Below are 21,174 nucleotides of genomic sequence, written 5' to 3'. Positions count from 1 at the left end.
TCACGGATGTAGGTGGGAAGGGACTGGACAAGGGGAGAGAGAATGGAGTCAAGATAGCGTGAAATGAGTTCCGTGGGGCAGGAACAGGCTGACATGATCGGTCTGCCGGGACAGTCATGTTTGTGGATTTTGGGTAGGAGGTAGAAGCAGGCCGTCCGAGGTTGGGAGACTATCAGGTTGGAAGCTGTGGAAGGAAGATCTCCAGAGGAGATGAGGTCAGTAACAGTCCTGGAAACAATGGCTTGATGTTCAGTGGTGGGGTCATGGTCCAAGGAGAGGTAGGAGGAAGTGTCTGTGAGTTGATGCTCAGCCTCTGCGAGGTAGAGGTCAGTGCGCCAGACAACAACAGCACTAGCCTTGTCAGCGGGTTTGATGACTATGTCAGGGTTGGACGTGAGATTGCTTCGGTGCTGCTTCATGCTCTCGTCTGGACCTGGAAAAATTTATTAATTTTGCTTCCAATTTCCACCCCTCCATCATTTTCACATGGTCCATCTCTGACACTTCCCTTCCCTTCCTTGACCTCTCTGTCTCAATTTCTGGTGATAGACTGTCCACCAATATCCATTACAAGCCTACAGACTCCTACAGCTACCTCGACTACAGCTCCTCACGACTCGCTTCCTGTAAGGACTCCATCCCATTCTCTCAGTTCCCTCGCCTCCGTCGCATCTGTTCTGATGATGCCACTTTCAAAAATAGTTCCTCTGACATGTCCTCCTTCTTCCTTAACCGAGGTTTTCCACCCAGGTTGGTTGACAAGGCCCTCAACTGTGTCCGGCCCATCTCCCGCACATCTGCCCTCACACCTTCTTCTCCCTCCCAGAAACATGATAGGGTCCCCCTTGTCCTCACTTATCACCCCACCAGCCTCCGCATTCAAAGGATCATCCTCCGCCATTTCCGCCAACTCCAGCATGATGCCACCAACAAACACATCTTCCCTTCACCCCCCCTGGCGGCATTCCGCAGGGATCGTTCCCTCTGGGACACCCTGGTCCACTCCTCCATCACCCCCTACACCTCAACCCCCTCCCACGGCACCTTCCCATGCAACCGCAGTAGGTGCAACACCTGCCCCTTTACTTCCCCCCTCCTCACCGTCCAAGGGCCCAAGTACTCCTTTCAAGTGAAGAGTGCTTCACTTGCACTTCCCTCAATTTAGTCTACTGCATTCGTTGCTCCCAATGTGGTTTCCTCTACATTGGAGAGACCAAACGCAGACTGGGTGACCGCTTTGCAGAACACCTTTGGTCTGTCCGCAAGCATGACCCAGACCTCCCTATCGCTTGCCATTTCAACACTCCACCCTGCTCTCATGCCCACATGTCCATCCTTGGCTTCCTGCATTGTTCCAGTGTAGCTCAACACAAACTGGAGGAACAGCACCTCATCTTCCGACTAGGCACTTTACAGCCTTCCGGACTGAATATTGAGTTCAACAATTTTAGATCATGAACTCTCTCCTCCATCCCCACCCCCTTTCTGATTTTCCCCCTCCTTTTTGTTTTTTCCAATAATTTATATAGATTTTTCTTTTCCCACCTATTTCCATTAATTTTAAATGTATTTCCATCCATTGTTTTATCTCTACCTTTTAGCCTTTTTTGGTTCCTTCACCCCACCCCACCCCCACTAGGGCTATCTGTACCTTGCTCGTCCTGCTTTCCACCCTTAATTAGCACATTCCTTTAGATAATATCACCGCCTTCAACACCGCTTTGTCCTTTTGTCTGTGACATCTTTTGGTTATCTCCACCTATCACTGGCCCTCTATCCAGCTCTACTTGTCCCACCCACCACTTAAACCAGCTTATATTTCACCTCTTTTCTATGTTTCCTTAGTTCTGTTGAATAGTCATACGGACTCGAAACGTTAACCGTGCTCCTCTCCGCAGATGCTGCCAGACCTGCTGAGTTTTTCCAGGTATTTTTATTTATTTTTTGGATTTCCAGCATCCGCAGTTTTTTGCTTTTATATTGTTGTGGATGGTGCTGAGTTTCCTGAATATTGCAGCTCTACCCATCCAGGCAATTTAAGTATTATTTCTGCCTTGTAGTTGATGGCAAGATTTTCGAAAGTTGAGAGGTGGGTTATTTTCAAAAGAACCCCCGGCCTTTGACTTTGCAGTAGCCATGGCAATCATGTGGCTGGTCCTGCCGAGTTTCTAGTCAATGGGGACCTACTGAATGTTGATGGGGGTATTGGTGATTGTAACATTATTGGATGTGAAGGGGAGGTGGTTAGAATCTTAAGAGTCTACAAGAATAGGTAAAAAACCTTTCCCATTCCTTTCTTCCTACGTGTTAATTTTAATATAACAGCTTAACCTTGTTATATTACAGTTTTACGTTTAGTAGGCAGGTACCATATTATGCCTTGAGCGTCAATATTTGCTTTTGATCTGCTGCAAATTAATTGAAAACCAAAAAGTCTTGCTTTTATATACCTTTCACAACATCAGCTGTCCCAAAGTACTTTGCAATCAAGTTTTTGAAGTGTGATTGCTGTTGTGATGTGGTAAGCATTTTGTGCACAGCAAGCTCCCACATTAAGCCATGTGACCATGACCAATCTTGTGTCACAATCGCAAAATACTGCGCATGTTCGAAATCTGAAATAAAACAAAGTGCTGGAAATACTGTCTCACCTGCATGTCAGACAGCCTCTGTGGAGAGAGAAAAAGTTAATGTTTTGAGTCAAATGTATCTCTTCTGAGACAAAAACAAAAATAGCTGGAAAAACTCAGCAGGTCTGACAGCATCTGCGGAGAGGAATACAATTAACGTTTCGAGTCTGTATGACTCTTCAACAGAACTAAGGAAAAATAGAAAAGAGGTGAAATATCAGCTGGTTTAAGGGGGGGAGTGGTGGGATAGGTAGAGCTGGATAGAGGGCCAGTGATAGGTGGAGATAGCCTAAAGATGTCATAGACAAAAGGGCAAAGAGGTGTTGACGGTGGTGATATTAGCTAAGGAATGTGCTAATGGTGACATTAAAGGTAGAAAGTAGGACGAGCAAGTGATAGATAGCCCGAGTGGGGGTGGGGAGGGGGAAGGGATCGAAATAGGCTAAAAGGTGGAGATAAAACAACGGATGGAAATAAATTTAAAAATAATAGAAATAGGTGGGAAAAGAAAAATATAATTAAAAAAATATACTTTAAAAATTATAAATAATTAGAAAAAAGAGGGATCGGAAAGGGGGTGGGTATGTAGGAGAGAGCTCATGATCCGAAGTTGTTGAACTCACTGTCAAGTCCGGAAGGCTGTAAAGGGCCTAATCGGGAGATGAGGTGCTGTTCCTCCAGTTTGTGTTGAGCTTCACTGGAACATTGCAGCAGGCCAAGGACGGACATGTGGGCATGAGAGCAGGGTGGTGTATTGAAATGGCAAGTGACAGGAAGGTCTGGGTCGTGCTTGTGGACAGACCGAAGGTGTTCTGCAAAGCGGTCCCCCAGTCTGTGTTTGGTCTCTCCAATGTAGAGGAAACCACATTGGGAGCAGTGAATGCAGTAGACTAAATTGAGTGAAATGCTGCTTCACTTGAAGGGAGTGTTTGGGCCCTTGGATGATGAGGAGGGTGGAAGTAAAGGGGCAGGTGTTGCACCTTCTGTGGTTGCATGGGAAGGTGCCATGGGAGGGGGTAGAGGTGTAAGGGGGTGATGGAGGAATGGACCAGGGTGTCCCATTCCTTAGCCAATATCACCACCGTCAACACCCCTTTGTTCTTTTGTCTATGACATCTTTGGTAATCTCTTCTTTGCCTCCACCTATCACTGGCCCCCTATCCAGCTCTATCTGTCCCACCCCCCTCAACCAGCTTATATTTCACCTCCATTTCTATTTTTCCTTAGTTCTGTTGAAGAGTCATACGGACTCGAAACGTTAACTGTGTTCCTCTCCGCAGATGCTGTCAGACCTGCTGAGTTTTTCCAGCTATTTTTGTTTTTGTTTCGGATTTCCAGCATCCGCAGTTTTTTGCTTTTATCTTTTTGCTTAAACTCTTCTGAGTTTCAAGCTTCAGGCGAGTATCTCCGGCAAGAGCGCTCGCAATCGCTCCGCCTCCTTTCTCGCCCTTTGATTGGGCAGCTTGTTGACTTGCTGGTCATTAATTGGACACGGTGTCGCTGTGATTACTGTTGATTGGTCAGTCTGTCTGTCAGTCAAACGACAGAGGGGCGGGGCGTCAGCATTTCCTCGCTTCTTCCCATTGGCCAGAATATGGGGGCGGGGTAAATGTTGGTGACGCCGTTGAAGCATGAGACCGACATGCAAAATGACCAATGAGCGGGAAGCACGTCGAAAGGCTATCCAATGGACGGCGGCAAGGGGCGAGTGTTGGTGGTCGCCCCTCCCCCTGTTCGCTGCTCGCTCGCTGAGGGGATGCGGTGGCTCCAGTCTGAGAATGCAATGGCGCTCGATAGTGTTGGGGCTCTTGCTGTTGCGGCTGGGCCTCCACCTCACCCTCTGGCTCCTCTGCGGCTTCGGGCCCAGCCTGGGATTCTACCAGAATCTGGTGCCCTTTCGGTTCGGCTTGAGTGTGGTCCGACAGGCCGAGGTTCCGGCCCAGGCCGCCCAGAAGCCGTCCTGGTTCGACCAGACCTGGGCCAAGCGGCAGAGGGCGGGCGGCGAGCCGATGGTGTGTAAGAGGCGGCCTCCCGTGGTTTCCAGCCCCGCCGGCCCCGGCTACAATTTCCTGGACAGTTTCGGCGAGTACAGCCGCAAGTACAGCGCCTTCCCCGAGCCGCAGCGCCGCCGCATGAAGGAGGCCGCCCAGCGCATGTTCTATTTCGGCTACGAGAACTACATGGAGCACGCCTTCCCGCAGGATGAGCTCAACCCTATCGACTGCCGGGGCCGCGGGCCCGACCGGGACAACCCGTGAGTGCAGGGGGAGGGCGAGGGGGCGGAGGGAGCTGGGGTGAGGGGTAGAGGGCGGAGGGGGCTGGGGTGAGGGCACCCTGGGAGGGTATTGAGCGACTTTGGATCTTGTTCCACATCGACGGTGGAACATCAATCCCAGCTTACTACAGCTTTTTTCTTTGGATGACAATTTTCATTCAGTTGCAACTTCCATGGAATGGGGCAATCATAGTCAGAACAAATGGAGTATTCCCTTTTTTATCTTTCCACTATTTTGACATTAAATTCAATGTGTCTTTCCTGCTGCCCACAACAAAAGACGTTCGCAGGAACTGACTTCGTAGAGGCAGTAAACATTATTGCCAAAAACCGGCATTAATAAAAAGATGCTAGGAATCAGTATCTGAGAAAGGACAAGAGAGGTGTGTGGCAGGACTGCACTTCAATGTTAACCTGTCTTTTCTTTTGGACACTGATGCTTCTGCCGTGTACTCCCAACACTTTATTCAGCTTTGATTTCAGAATTGCAGCCATTCGTACCAGAGCTGTTGGTTTGTGATTCATTCCAGTTGTCAGTTAGTAGAAAATGCCCAAACAACTGTGCTGTAGGCAATAAAACTGTACTTAGCAAGCTTTCAATGGGCAGCTAATGCTGATGTGGTCGCTTTTGTGGTGAGTAAAACCCAACATTTGGTTTTGTTTGCATGAACACTTCAGCAGATACTTGCCGCATGAATTGAAACAGGCAAATGCAGATACCACTCATGTTATATTTGGCTGAGATCCTGTTTCATTTTTTTAAATAATGCAAATAGGGAGACATGGCCCAATTGCAAAGGTGATGATGTGTGAACAAGAGTTTATAGCAGTGATTTCATTCTAAATCCTGTGGGGTTTTTTAAGCGTTTACATGTAGAAATTTCAGATCTTCAAGAATATAATTTTTGCACAGCCCCTTTGTAAAACCTTGGCATATCTGAATTGTGACAATGTGAAGGAATTCTTTTGAATGGCTGAAATAATCAACATTAAATGTTCAGTTTTTGTTGGACCCTTTATCCCTGTTTTTGTCGATTCCTCCTGCTTGTAAATTGTTCCACAGATCAGTTCTCACTTAGGATTGCAGTAACATAAAAATTAAATTAAAATGGAAAAAAAACTTTAGTTTTTCATTATGTTGGCTGTAAACATAACCTATAGAATTGTATGTCATAAATGCATACTGCATTATTAATTGAACATGACTCAGAATTTGATATATTCAGAATAATACACATATTATATCTGTTTAATTTTGGCTTTTATTAATGTTGTGAAGAAAAGGTAATTTTTTGTCACATTTGAAGCTTTTTATTATTAAAATACACACGTTGATACTTTTGTTGAACTTGAATTGTATTCACCAAATTAACGTAAAAGCAGCTTCTGTCTTTCCCCCTAACCCCAGCAAGATTGGAGAGAAATCTTTCTTGTAGCATGCCATGTAAGCAGTAACTTTTGAGGTCATGTTTTTTACGTGGGTGCTTGATCTACTAATGACGACTTTTCACAATTAGTGAAACAGTGTAAGATGCAGAGACTGTTTACAGTTGGTTTGCTGAGGTGGCAATTGTTTAACCTGCCTTGACAACGCCATTCTCCTCTACCCAAAAAGTGCTCTTAAAAATGATTAAATAGAAAGGTTACATTGTACATGGTTTAACTGAAAGAAGCCATAATAAGCTAGAAAACCGAAATCGCCAACACAATTAAATAGCTTAGGTGCATTTAAGGAGAACCTAGATAAACACAAGGGATAAAATAATAAAGGTTTATATGGAGAGGTTTGAGTTAGATGAAGAGGGGTGGGAGGAGAACATGGACTTGTTAGGTTGAATAGGCTGTTTCTATGTTGTACATTCTTTGTAATGTTACGTAAAATGTTGGAAACACTTGGGTCAGGCAGCCATGGTGGAGAGAAACAGTTAACAGTTGGGTTGATGAACTTTTGTCAAAATTAGAGAAGAAAAAGCATGAGCACATCAGAAATAGGAGCATGAGTGGGCTATTTGGCCTCTCAAGCTTGCTCCATCATTCAATATTCCATTCAAATTCAATTTGATGGCTGATCTGTTTGCAGTCTTAACTCCACTTTCCTGTCTGTCCTGATTACCCTTGTCTCCTTTGTAGATCAAAAATCTGTCCAACTCAGCCTTGAATATATTCAATGACCCTATTCTGACAAGACTAGACAGGGTAGATGTAGGAAGGATGTTCCCGAAGGTGGGGGAGTCCAGAACCAGGGGTCACAGTCTGAGGATACGGGGTAGACCGTTTAGGACTGAGATGAGGAGAAATTTCTTCACCCAGAGAGTGGGGTGAGCCTGTGGAATTCGCTACCACAGAAAGTAGTTGAGTCCAAAACATTGTATGTTTTCAAGAAGGAGTTAGGGGCGAAAGGGATCAAAGGATATGGGGAGAAAGTGAGAGCAGGCTATTGAGTTGGATGATCAGCCATGATGATGAATGGTGGAGCAGGCTTGAAGGGCCGAATGGCCTACTCCTGCTCCTATTTTCTATGTTTCTATGACACAGTCTCCACTGCTCTCTGGGGACAGAATCCAGCGACCCTCAGAAGAAATTTCTCTTCTCAGTCTTAAACGGGAGAATCTTAATTTTGAAATTGCGCCTTCTAGTTCTAAATTCCTCCACAAGGGGAAACATCCTCTCAACATCTACCCTGTCAAGCCCCTTCAGAATCTTTATATGTTTCAATAAGATCACCTTCCGTTCTTCTAATAAGCATAGACCCAACCTGTCAAACTTTCCTCGTAAGACAGCATTTTCATTCTGGGAGTTAACCTAGTGAACATTCTCTGAACTGCTTCCAATGCATCCTTCCTTAAGTAAGGAGACCAAAACTGTATACGGTGCTCTAAATGTAATCTCACCAATGTCATGCACTGTTGTAGAAAGAGTTCCATACTTATATACTCCACCCCCCTTGCAGTAAAGGCCATATTCCATTTGCCTTCTGAGTTACTTGCTGTACCTGCAGGCTAACTTTGTACAAGTGCGTCTGATTTAGTTAGGTTTAAGATTTAATTCAGCTGTCCTCTCCCATAAGCACATCTCCATTGGAAACTATTGCTGTTTGCCATAATTTTATCAAATGTTTCTGGATTGGTGAATGTAGATGAAAGGTATGAATATGGTTTTGAAAGTTAAATTAACATTGCTCGTGCCCTAGAATTCCGAGGGTGTTTAGCTGATTTTGGCCTACCAACAAACTGCAGAATGGAATTTCATAGAAGGGGCCATGTGTTTTTGGCAACAAGTTATAAAGCATCCCTGAATTCCTTGATACTCTTTCGAGTTATCAACAGTCACAGATTGCAACTCTTTTGAGTACAATCACAGTTCTTGGTTTCCGGGAGTGGGACATGAACCCACAACCCTCATTCAAAGGTGAGGGTGCTAATGAATTCCTTGATGGTGCATGCCATCCTGGATCAGACAATAACCAAAGTCATTTAGAGGTGCAGCAGCCAGTACAACAGTGTGATGCACATCAAAAATAGGGAATGATGAAAATCAGCAGGTGAGGTAGCATCTATGGAGCGAATGAATGAGTTAATGTCTCAAGTCTGGACCCTTAATCAAAACTGCACTTTGAAGAATTAATCACACTTTCCTTGTTTAACTCATTTGGTTTCTTCACAGATGCTGCCTGACTTTCTTAATACTTCCAGCATTTTCTGTGCTTGTTTCAGATTTCCAGCATCTGCACTTTTTGCTTTTCTGTATATGTGCACCATTTACCGATTTCACTTTTTAACAAACCCACTTAAAACTGGAATGCAACTACAGGGCAAAAACATGGTGATGGACTAGATAGAGTATATTGAAAACTTAATTTCGTATTGCCATGTGTTTCTAAAGTTTAAAAAACAATGATAATTTTCAGACAGTTAGTGAAAATCCCTGCAAGCTTGTTTAAGGATGTGTTGCAGAAATGGAGTTAGCACTTGACTTCGTTGGAGCTTCTGAATAGTCTGTTTGTTGTGTGCACGATATAGATTTAAATAGGCTCCAAAAAGAGATAGAATTCTTATAGAAAAAGCAAGGAAGCTGAAAAATGTTTCCACTCACCAACAGCGTGCTCTACCTGCCATCATATACCTTAAATTAGGGTAATTTCTATAAAAGAGAGCTTAATTTTCAGGTAAAAGTAAAATACTGCAGATGCTGGAAATCTGAAACAAAAACAAAAATAGCTGGAAAAACTCAGCAGGTCTGACAGCATCTGCGGAGAGGAATACAGTTAACGTTTCGAGTCCATATGACTCTTCATCAGAGCTAAGAAATATAGAAATAAGGTGAAATATAAGCTGGTTGAGGGGGGTGGGACAGGTAGAGCTGGATAGAGGGCCAGTGATAGGTGGAGGCAAAGAAGAGATTGCCAAAGATGTCATAGACAAAAGGACAAAGGGGTGTTGATGGTGGTGATATTAGCTAAGGAATGTGTTAATGATGACATTAAGGACATTAATTTTCAGGTCCTCTTTTTAGTTTGTGTATTATTACAGTTCTGCAAAGTTTTGGTTTTTGTGTGTCTACATGCACAAGTTCCTTAATTTGAATTAAAGTGCAGATCCTTGTATTAACACTTTTAAAAAGAAGTTACTCATTATGATCTTTAACATCAATTGTGATAGTTTGCAGGCACATGCCATCTAAAGATCATAGGAAATAGGAGCAGTAATAGGCCATTCTGACCTTACGAGCCTACTCTGCTGTTCAGTAAGATCATGGCTGATTGGCTCAACTCTACCCTGCTGACTTTGGGGTCCCATCATGAATGTAGCTATCAATTAAAGAAAGTAAACTCTTCTCCTGCTTCTTCTCCCTCCCAACCCTGAAGTATTTGTGCTGACACTGGTGTATATTTAGGTTTTGAAAACTGTATTCGTGTAATTAATTAAAGTTAGTCTAGCTGTGTTCAGTTAGTTTGCAGGATCAGACTGCACAGAGATAACAAAATCTTTGTCACAGAAGTTCTTGCAAGGAAGAGACATAATGATTTTCTTGGTATCGATGACTAACTCCATTCCTAATCCCAACCATAAACAAATTGGGTTCATTTTGCTTTTGGAACTGTTAATTGATTTTGTTTTCCTTCTAGTTCAAACATCAACATTAATGATGTCCTTGGGAACTATTCTTTAACACTGATCGATGCGCTTGATACACTAGCGGTGAGTAACAGATGTTTAGTAACTGCTTTGCTTGGTGGGACTTTACATTCTTTTTGTTGTGTTCACTTTGGTTGTGCATGTTTCTTGTTTTTATGAAGTAATTTTGTTTGGAACCTTAATATTTTTTGTGTAGAAAGATCTTCTATAACCTGTTTTAGCTACATGAGGTAATTTGTATGTTGGATGTAAATCTTCTGAAGTTCATTGTATTATCCAGATTTTTCATTTTCAAACTTTTTTCACCAAGGAAGTTCTGGCTCTATGTATCTCTGGCCACATCGTCATGGTCATTTTATTCGATCAGTAAACAAGATTGCTTGGATCATACTCGGTTTCCCTGTGATCATGAAATTCTGCATAAATGAAAGCTGACTTTGATAGCCTAAATGCATACTGGCTAGTAATGTCTCCAGTTACAATTAAGAATGACCCAGAAATTGCTGAAAAAAACAGTTGAGTTCATTTCCCAGTCATGGTTGGTACATGATAAAAAATGGCTATTTGCGACGAAGAGGAGGTGCATCCTGAGTTCACATTTACCCATGAACTGCTGGGTGATTTGTCGCACCTTCATTAGTCTCATGAAATGAAAACCTTTGTAAGCTCTCTGTTGAAATTGTGTAAAATGTCATGTAACTGCTGGATCTGCAATGTAAGTGGGAATTAAGGTTGCCATTGCCATTTAAGGTTGGTGTTTCATGTCATAAATCACACCAGTCACACCATGTGACTTAACCTTGGAGGCCTTGACAGAGAACAAATATAGCTGTGCCTGTCTTCTCTAGTAGCTGATGATCTGTTCCTAGAATTTTAAAAACTTTTCTTCTTCTCTCCTGGCAGTATATTTGCACTGACCTTTGCTATCCACATTCCTGATTGTGACGGGAGGCAATCATTTTCAGGATGCAAAGCTGTTTTGACACTCAGAAATACAAATTAGATTTCTTTAAGAAAATAATTTTGGGTTGCAGAATGAGTAAAAATGTTTGTGCATTTCATAAACCTACCCCTCCATTTACTCATTAACTTCTCAAGGACAAGTACAACAATTTTGAAACTCAATGGGTGACAGTGTCCTCTTCTATTTTTCTTACTTTTCCTTTCTGCCCGTCATCTCTTAATCCACTCTTTCTTTCCCTCTTTTTTTCCTGTTCTGTCTCTCTTTTTTTCTGTCCTTAAATTTCATTGTTAGAGAGTAAGTATTAGACCAGACATTTATGAGATCCCAGATGTGTTGAGTTTATCGGTTTTGCACCGTAATTGAGAATTGATATGATCTTCAGGGTGAAGGAAAAAATTCCAATTCATGGTGCTTTTACTTGATTAATTAACAAGGTTGCTTGGATCATACTTGGTTTCTCTGTGATCATGAAATTCTGCATAAATGAAAGCTAACTTTGATAGCCCAAATGCATATAGGCTAGTAATGTCTCCAGTTGATGTGAATTGCACTGCTCCAGCTAAGAGAGTCCAATTTAACTGGAAACGCTTTGATTTTTTGCTTAGCTTCAGTTAGCACTATTCACATTAGTAGCGTAACATTAAGATGTACAGTATCTCTTAGAAGTTACATGGTGGTGGAAGAAGTGTATACATTGTTGGTGGACCAGTAGGTCTTTTCCTGTTTGTCTTTTTTTTAAACATTTTCTTGTGTTTTAAGAAGTAAACTAGAACTACTACTTCCTTTAAAAGGTAATACTTCCTTTTGGTGAGACAAAGTTGATTGTGATAGGAATTTATTGTATTCATCCTACAAAACTTATTAACAGTTACATCAAAAAATTAGTCTTTACATAACTGCTGATGTGCTTGGTGTTTTTACATTTAGCCAATTGAATTATGCCATACAAACAAGTGGGCTTTCCCGTGTTACATGTATCAATCAGTGCTTGATGTGGTAAAGGCCACTTTGATAATGAAGCGAGAGTGCAAGTTGATTTAATTTCCTACTAGGCAACTTTGTTTCTGCAGTGGTTGTAATTAGTTCTCATGTAGACCAATGCTCAGAGACATTGGAAAGTCCCAGCAGAAACTTGGCAGTAAATGCCCTCATATAGGGTACTGGCCCTATTTAATGCTTCCATTGTATTCTCTTTCCATTCCCTGTATTCGGGTAGAGGCAATGAAACTTGCACTTTTTAAGAAGCTTTTTATGACTTGCTGACATATATTGTGCCATATGTGCTGTGTCATGAAGCGTTAAGGGGAGGATATCACTGTCCCCTTGCCTCATTTTTCATAGCTACAGATCTTGGTTGCATGTCCATCACTTCATATTGCCAGCCCTTCCCATTCTTACATTGGAAGCGCTGTAATGTTTGCAACAAAAGTTGAGAAATGGTTGGTTGAAATTTGCTGCAGTCCCTTCATTAGCAGAGTGGATGTGGCAGGAAATAAGATTTTCTTTGAAAATAAAATGTCTTGATGAAATGATTTTGTAGTTTAATTTTGTGCATTTGGAGGGAGAGTTTGAACATTTAGGAGGGAGCAATGTTACGAGCTTAAAGATAGAGAGATGATTGAAGTCCCAGTCTTGCAGCAATGAGGTTATAATGTTTAATATAAATAGCTGATATTAATTTGAACTTTCAGTGATTTGGCTGTACAATTCAAGGTGTAAAAACTTGTGCAGATGTGGAATACCTAGGTAGTATGTAAGAATATACACCCAGAAAGTGCCAAGTGGATATCATTATTATTAAAAGCAGTTCTGCTGTACTAGTGGCATGTTTGCATATCTACTATACAAAATTCTTCTAAAAACATAATAAATTAGATGCAATGTGTCACAAATGAATATTCTGGCCCCTTTTGTATAGATTTGTTCCTTTGTTGCCAGTGATAGTTCTGTATATATTCATCCATGTTCAAACCTTCCCCAAACACACACAATCTTGTAGCAATCTCTGATTGCCTGCTAATTTGCAATAAATGGTATGTAAGTAGATTATTAGCGATTAATAAATTTACAACCACATTGTTATGCTTCTATTGGAATTAAATTCTAAGCACCAAATAGGTGCAAAACCGCAACATCGTAGGGTAGAGTTATATTCCTGCTGTTGAATTTTGCATAGTAATTTATCATTTGTGGTAATGTAAAAAATGACTTGGTGTTATTTGCCCTTTTGAGTAACTAGCTGGTGGCAAACTTGCAGTTTTCAGCTGTGGTTAGAAATATAAGCTGCATGGCTTGCTTAATGCCAGCAGCTGTAGGTGTCTAGTTTCTCATAACTTCTAATAAACTGAGCTTGTTGGTTTCGCAGTGGAAACGTAAATGGACAAAGTACCAGCAGGATAGCAAGTGTTGCTCTCCTGAAGCAGACAGTGGAGCAAGCGCAGAGCTGGGCTTGAACCATCTGGATGGAATCTTCCATTAGTTGTGTATGATACACCATTCTGTTTGTCGTGTTGGCTTTAAAATGTAGTTCCACTGGGTGTGCTCAAAGCATTTCAAGTTTACCATCTGAAAGTATAGCTCTAGGTTTGCATGGCTGCAAAAAGCACAGAGTTTTCCTGGCCTCGAATATGATTTAGAAATAGGAAACATGTGAGCTACTGCTAGATGTGAGTAGATTGTGTAAAGATCAACGATAAAAGCAGCTTTAATGTGTTAAGCAAGCTTTGTGATAAACTAATATTATTGTGCACCAGTGTTGTATAAAACTTATCATGCAGTAACAGTTGGGATACTCTAGTTACTGGTGCAGACCTGCAGTATGAGGTGGGGAGGGGGATGAAAAGCTGGTCCATGGTAGCTGTACCATACTGACAGCTGCAAACAGCGTAGAGTACAATGCTTATTTCTGTGTAGCAGTGGGTAATCGATTTTGGAAATTTTGATTGGAGCCATGGAGCTGAATTATCATTACTTATTCTGAAGTACAGTACTTTGGCACAAAACAGAAGGTACTTGCCTTTATAGTGGTTTACAGTAGCTTGTGACAAAATAAGTGTTGAAGTATCCTTAGTGAGAATCATTTGAAGTGCAAGTTCATTTAAGCAAAATTAAACTTGTCCATAACCACAATATTAATTGTTCAAATTGAATGTACAATTGAGAGCAGGATATCTCCAGTTCAGCTCATGGCAAAGAAGTAAAGGATTTTTTATTAAGTGTTTCTACTTGTTGAAACTGCTCGAATATTTGGTAAAGATTTGTATTCTTAAAAACAGAAAGAGGTTTTTTGACATTCTCAATAGGCTGACAGCTTAGGGAGTGTTTGCTGCATGTGCTGACAGTGGAACAGCTGTCATGATGTGAATACTTAGTGATGAACTAATGGGAAGAGCACTCTTCTCACCATTAGTTACCTCTTGCAAATAGTAATTTATTCAGAAATAATTTTCCTATGATTTTGTCATTTCTTTAATCAGGGATGCTTTGGAATAAAGAACACTTGTAACTCAGATTTCGTGATCAGCGGTGAAGTGACGACACTCGCTGCTGACCTCAAAAACATTGCCCACAAAGATCGTTGTGGATTACCCCTTCCCTGATGTCATTTTGATTCTGGCGCCATGTTGACGGGATGGCCAGGTGTCCAGTGACAGTGCTGTCGTCAAGCAAGATAAGCAGCTAATCACATTGAAACATTCACAGAGACTGCACACCAGGAAGTAAAGTACACTGAACCTTTCACTTAATTAAAATTTTAGAAAGTGAAATTAATGATTAAGACATTCGCATGGGGTTAAGGTAGAAGCTGAAATAACAGACTTAAAAAATTTAAATGTGAGCTGTTTATCATCATTGAGAAATTTGACATTCCACAAATATAGATTTAGTTTTTTAGGGCTAGTGAAGCTGTTTAGCATTAATTATGAACTCAGTGCACTGTTTAAAAACCCAGTTATGCCTCACTCAGCAAGGTGTAAATTTTTCTCAGGGTTTTTACAGCAAGTCCAATAGTGTAAAAGGGGAAGTTTGTAGTCCAGTGGGACTTCACACCTTATGGGGAAGTGTAGGATCATCAACAGCAACTCTGGGATTTCTGCATTTAACTGCATATGTGAAGACTCAAGTTGCTGTCAGATTCAACAGAGTAATGACCGCGAATGCTGACTGTTTTGTCAATGTTGCGACTGCAGAATACAAGCCAATGTGTTTTGTATTGCACTGTTTTTATTTAAATTTTTGTTGCATTAGATGGGTTTTCTCCTGTTTAGATGAAATGTAAATGTATGTGCACTATAAGTGAGTAATTTTTAATTAGAGTAGCATAGGTGAAGATGAGTAATGTGCATTTGTGTGGCCTCGCTTTGTGCTTACCATGCTTCAATAATGTAACACAAATATACTGGACTTTTGTCTTGGGCCATTGCTAGATTATAAGGTTCTTATTTTGCTTTCTTATTGGTGCATTGACCAGTCAGATTGCAGCAAAAACTGGCTAGGATAATTATTTTGTGATGCCTTGTAATACAGCACACTGAATTGACAGTGCTGCAATCTGAGCCTCAGAAGCAGTAGTGGTTGAGGGCATGTGCCTACCTGAGACCTTAATGGACTACCAGTGAGCAATGTCGAGGAAAGTACAAATGGCTGTTATCATTGCACTAGGAAACGCTATTGGATGGGCCATTCTCTGAAAAGTACAGTACATGTAGAATGAAATTGGCAGCTATAAACTCTTTTACTACTGTTCCTAAAATAAAGCAAGACATCTGATGAATCATCAGTAAGTAGCATACAGCTGCAGTATTACCAAAATAGAGATTTGTAAGTTTCTTAAACAAAGAATGCAGCTTTGAAATCAGGCTCTGCTTAGTCTCAAAAAAAGCTTAACATAAAAAGAGGAAAGATCTTTACATTGAGAGGTGGGGAGATAAAGGGACTAAAAATCTCCTTTCCCAGGTAAAATGGTTACTATACAACATGACAGTAGATGCTCTTGGACCTTAATCCAGGTGCTGATATTTGCCTTTATGATTATAACATCCGTAACATCCATACCTACTAAATCCAACTTAATGCCTTCCCAGCAATCTTTTATTTTCTGAATGATATTTGTTAGGGTTTGATATGTTAAAGGCTTTTTTGAAAGGTTGATGTTAGAAATTAGAATATTGATGAGTACTGCCTTTTGATTTCCTCTAGTAAAGTAACATTTGTAATTCAGTAAATTTAAGTTTGAGCTGCTTGATTTAGAACAAATTGCTGGTTGATGGAAGTTTTTGGCTTAAAAGTATTTTTTAGCATAAATTCATAACCAAGCTGTGAAAAATACAAGCCTTTGCGTTTGTAGTTACTGTGTGAAGTTGCCAATAACATATTAAGTGTTGAAAGGTAATTGTTTAGCCATTGCAAACAAAACAGACTAGTTTGTGTCCTTTGAATTCTACAGCATTCAGGTAAGTTTCTGTTGCACAAATATGCGGATTCAGTAGTAGGTTTGTCCAGGATTGTAACTCTTTCGAGTTATCAACAGATCGCATGTAACTCTTTCGAGTACATTCACAGTTCTTGGTTTTCCGGGAGTGGGACATGAACCCACAACCTTCTGATTCAAAGGCGAGGGTGCTATGAACTGAGCCACAGCTGACACCTCTTGTCCAGGATTGTAACTCTTTCGAGTTATCAACAGATCGCATGTAACTCTTTCGAGTACATTCACAGTTCTTGGTTTTCCGGGAGTGGGACATGAACCCACAACCTTCTGATTCAAAGGCGAGGGTGCTATGAACTGAGCCACGGCTGACACCTCTTGTCCAGGATTGTAACTCTTTCGAGTTATCAACAGATCGCATGTAACTCTTTCGAGTACATTCACAGTTCTTGGTTTCCGGGAGTGGGACATGAACCCACAACCTTCTGATTCAAAGGCGAGGGTGCTATGATCTGAGCCACAGCTGACACCTCTTGTCCAGGATTGTAGGTGAACATCAGACATTTACAATGGCGGATAATTAATTTTAAGTTGTCACTTAAATTACTTGAGACTGCGTGTTGAGGCAGTTAGATGATAAATGATGTTTAACATAAACCAATGTCATGGCATCTCTCAACTAGCCTGAGCAGTTTCTAAACAAACTGAGCTTTCCCATTTGACTTGATAAAATTACAATCTTGTTTCTTGCAGTAGATTTAAATGACATCAAAACTATCCAGGTGTTTGTTTACAAATGCTGTATGTTAGAGTTTAGCTGGTTGTTCAAAGGGTGTAAGAAATCCTGTGATGAAAGCCTAATTATTTATGTTGATATGTAGTTAAGCTTATTTTTATATCACAACTGAACATGCAAAATTTGTGGCTACAGCGATCCAGCCTTAGCAGTGCCACTGCCTAAGACTCTTCAGCCATGGTACACAGAGGGCTGGAAACTGTGTAAAACCCATTGGTCTGTATGTTTGACATGTAATGAGCATTGTAAATATTGACTAATTTTAAATATAGTAAGTAACATACAGTATTGGAGAAACTGAGTTGTTTTGCACTTTATGTAATGTCAATGTTGAACAGTTGTGTAATGTAAATTATAAATTTTAATGAATAAAATTTTTTAGGAAACAAGACAGTATTGCCCATCCCCAGTTACCTTGAAGGTATTAAAAGTCAACCACAGCGTGGCAACCAGAGCCAGACTTGGTTGACTAATGCACATTTGTTAATTAGTTGGGTTTTTTCAACAAACTCTCAGCTTTCATGGCCATGCATCTTTTGCTGGTCTGCAAATTACTAGATGGTCGAAATGAATTTCACAACTTGCCATGCTGGAAAGTCGAACTGACAAAATGCGCATGGTGGATGCAGGAGTTGAAGTTACATTATTGTACAGTGATTGCCAGAATGCAGAAAAATTGCAAAAGTGATTCATTAGAATATTGCTTTCCAAGGCCTACCTTCAATGAAGTATCTCATTTTTATCATTTTTACCTGGAGGAATATTGATACATTGCAGTCATATTCTGTACACCTATGCCCTCGCTTTTTGGCCCTATAGTGTAATATTTGCAGTGTAAATATGTGGAGTTATTTTAGAAGTTACTCTTCTTCCCTTCAGTGCATGTCTGCCTTACACCTTCTCCAGATGGTAGAGTCTGAAATTCTGGAGCCAGGCCTCTGGCATGCTATAACAGCTGGACTATTTTTAAGTGGCTCTTGTTGAATTGCGTGGCTTTTGGTTGGCTACCCTCTGACAGTATGCCCAAGATTGCTATCTCCCTGTGTAGGGAACAGTGAGAGTAAACCTACATCCTTCTATGCCAGGTTGGTTAAAACTCTGGACTTGGGCACAACTCCAAGTTAAATGTTTATATTTCCCTTAATTAATATTTCTTCTTTCTTCTCCCCTTTTTCCACCTTCCTCACCTCTGAGATCATGGGTGCAATTGTTGGAATGTCTGTTCTGATTTTGATTTATACTCCCCCTGTAAATTAAAGTCATGCTAAACACAATGCTAAATTGGATTAAAGTGCAAAGGAAGAAAGTGTTCAATGGGGATTTCTGGATGGATATCATGAATCGTTATTACTGGAGTGGATAAGATCATTCGCCATTTCATATTGGCCTGGCCCGTGATGCCCATATCCCATGAATTAATTTTAAAAAACATTTATTTTGCAACATATCTGATAGCATATTTGGGAAACATAATACTTATTCTGCAGTTTTTTCTAAATTCACACTTAATATTCTGAGGATATATTTAAATTTCATAATTTTTCCTTTTGCTTTTCAGGTTTTGGGCAATGCTTCAGAGTTTAAGAGAGCAGTGAAGCTGGTGACTACCACAGTTTCTTTTAATAAAGATTCAACTGTGCAAGTCTTTGAGGCAACCATCAGGTGAGCCACAAATCTCCTAATTCTTGTACCTTCGAGATTCTGCTCCATGTTTCTATTCAACAACTCCTTAAGAATTTGTGTATGTATCGGGCGAGGACAGGGTCAAGCTCGCCTATAATGAGTAATATTCAAACATGGATATGAAGGTGGGCCAGTCAGCTCTGTGAGGAACATATATTTTTATTTCTGTTGGACTGTTGTAAAGAACGTATCTTTTTATATTCTGTTGGACTGTGAATTAAAATTACAGTGGCTGCAGGTTGAAAGACATGTCCACTGGAACAGGATGAGAGATATATACAATGTTGCAGTCCTGGAATAGTGTGTGCCATGAAAGACAGGATGGTGCCAGAAAGGAGTCCTGGACCAAGGGAGCTGCCTAACAACAGCATTTTAATTGGCTCCTGGCCAGGTTACCAGGGCTTTGTGAGAGCCGTGCAAAAAGCTCCTGACCTGCAAAGAGAGAAGATCTAAAATCTCTCCTCCTCATATCTCTATAATCTGCTCTCTGAGGAAACCCCTGTAAAAAGGAAAAGGGGAAAACCACTGTTAGAGACATTGAAAAGCAAGATCTCAACCAGTAAACTAAATACTGAAAGTGCTGGAAGACCACCTTGTGTCAACATCGAGAACTGAAAGGAATTTGGAAGACATTAATCAAAATCAACCCATTGATTCGTGTACTCCTGACAACAGCATTTTAACTGGACCAGGTGACCAGGGTTTTGAGGGCACTGCAAAAAGCTCCTGGCCTGTAAAGAGAGAACATCTAACATTGGTGCTACTGAACTGTTTTATCCCACCATTAAAATCGCGTGTTTGTCACGGCTTGGGGAACAGTGGGGCTTGGTATTACAGCGCACTTATCCCAGTGGGTCATGCCAGCCCCCAAACCTGTTAGACCTTTGTTCATTGCTACCCTTAGTGAAATTTAACAATCTCTGTCTTATATTTCAATTCGCCTAGCTTCCACAGCCTTTTGGAGGGAGCACGTTCCAGATTAGGAGAAATGTGGAAAACCTTTGTGTAAAGAAAATAAGTGTTACCCAATTTGTGGAATTACCATGTGGAAGTTCAGTCATTGAGCATGTTTGAAGTAGAGATTGACATTTTTAAGTGCTAATGACGTAAAGGGATATGGGGATAGTGGGGAAAAAGGCATTGAAGTGGATGATCAGTCATGACCATATTGAATGGTGGAGCAGGCTCGATGGGCTGAATGGCCTACTCCTATGTTCCTATTTCACTGCAAATGGCCTAGATCTAATTTTAAAATTATGACTTCTTGTTCTGGATTCCCTACCTATGCTATCAAATAAATTGATTAATTTAAATGGCTTGATTAGATTGCCCCTTAACCTCCTCAAGGGAATATAAGGCAAGTTTACACAAACTGCCCTCAGTTTTATCCTGGCATCGTTCTGGTCAATCTGTGCTGTACTCCTCCCAAGGCTACTATCTCTCTCCTGGGATGTGCCCATATCTGAGTGCAGGGCTCCAGATGGGATCTGGCCAAATCTCTGTACAACTGAAGCATGTTCACCACCTAAGCTCCTCCATGAAGAATGATCACTTAATTTAGATACTGGAGTGTGCTTGGCAGCAGGGAGTCCATGCGCAGGAGGGTAGAAAAGCAAATTGGAAATGATGAGGGAATTTCCCTTATTAAATATCCTACTTGGTAGTATTCCCTAATTAGTGTTTAATGTTAATTGGCTTCTTTTTGGATTAAAATTGCAATTAGGTTAACAAACATCTTTTTTTTCTTCTCAGAACTATTTCTAGTTATGCTTTAACAGCTTGTTTTGTTCCGCTGTAGGATTTTGGGAAGCTTGCTATCTGCACATATGATTATAATGGACCCTGCTCAGCCTTTTGGAAACATGACCCCAGATGGTTATGATGATGAGTTGCTTCACTTAGCTCGTGACTTGGCTGTGAGATTGCTGCCAGCATTTGAAAACACCAAAACTGGCATTCCTCATCCTAGGGTATGTGGCACATGGTGTTATAAACTGGTGCTTGTATTTTTTTATATCTGCGAAGAACTATAAAATTGTTTAACGTTCTTTATTTTACATTACATTGAGAAAACTGTTACAACTTCAAATTGCCCATAATCTGATTTAGTACAGTATTAGATTTAGAGAATTTCTTGTCTTTTAACTAATGTGTATTTACACACAAATTATAATGGGCTAATGCATTGGTTTCCCTGTAGACTTGTGCTTCCTTTTTCTTCTCTCCCTTCTACAAATGAAAAGGTTATAGTCTTGTTTGTGGT

At 40.9% G+C, this 21,174-nt stretch overlaps 1 protein-coding gene across 2 annotated transcripts in view; it reads left to right on the top strand.

The window, feature by feature from the left end:
• The first annotated feature begins 4,368 nt into the window (after positions 1-4,368).
• Positions 4,369-21,174, top strand: part of edem1 (ER degradation enhancer, mannosidase alpha-like 1) — a 36,934-nt gene continuing 20,128 nt past the window's right edge. For both annotated transcript variants that reach the window (XR_013576854.1, XM_078543778.1), the window contains exons 1-4: positions 4,369-4,884; positions 10,031-10,103; positions 18,787-18,890; positions 20,710-20,881. Coding sequence is in view for 1 of the 2 variants with exons in the window: in XM_078543778.1 (XP_078399904.1) it covers positions 4,409-4,884; positions 10,031-10,103; positions 18,787-18,890; positions 20,710-20,881 (825 nt within the window). In the remaining variant the exon portion in view is untranslated. The remainder of the gene's footprint in view (positions 4,885-10,030; positions 10,104-18,786; positions 18,891-20,709; positions 20,882-21,174) is intronic.

Source organism: Cetorhinus maximus, chromosome 6 (genome assembly GCF_964194155.1).
Source record: "Cetorhinus maximus chromosome 6, sCetMax3.hap1.1, whole genome shotgun sequence".
Taxonomy (NCBI): domain Eukaryota; kingdom Metazoa; phylum Chordata; class Chondrichthyes; order Lamniformes; family Cetorhinidae; genus Cetorhinus; species Cetorhinus maximus.
The sequence above is the reverse complement of the archived record's forward strand: the minus strand, read 5'-3'. Positions and strand labels throughout refer to the sequence as shown.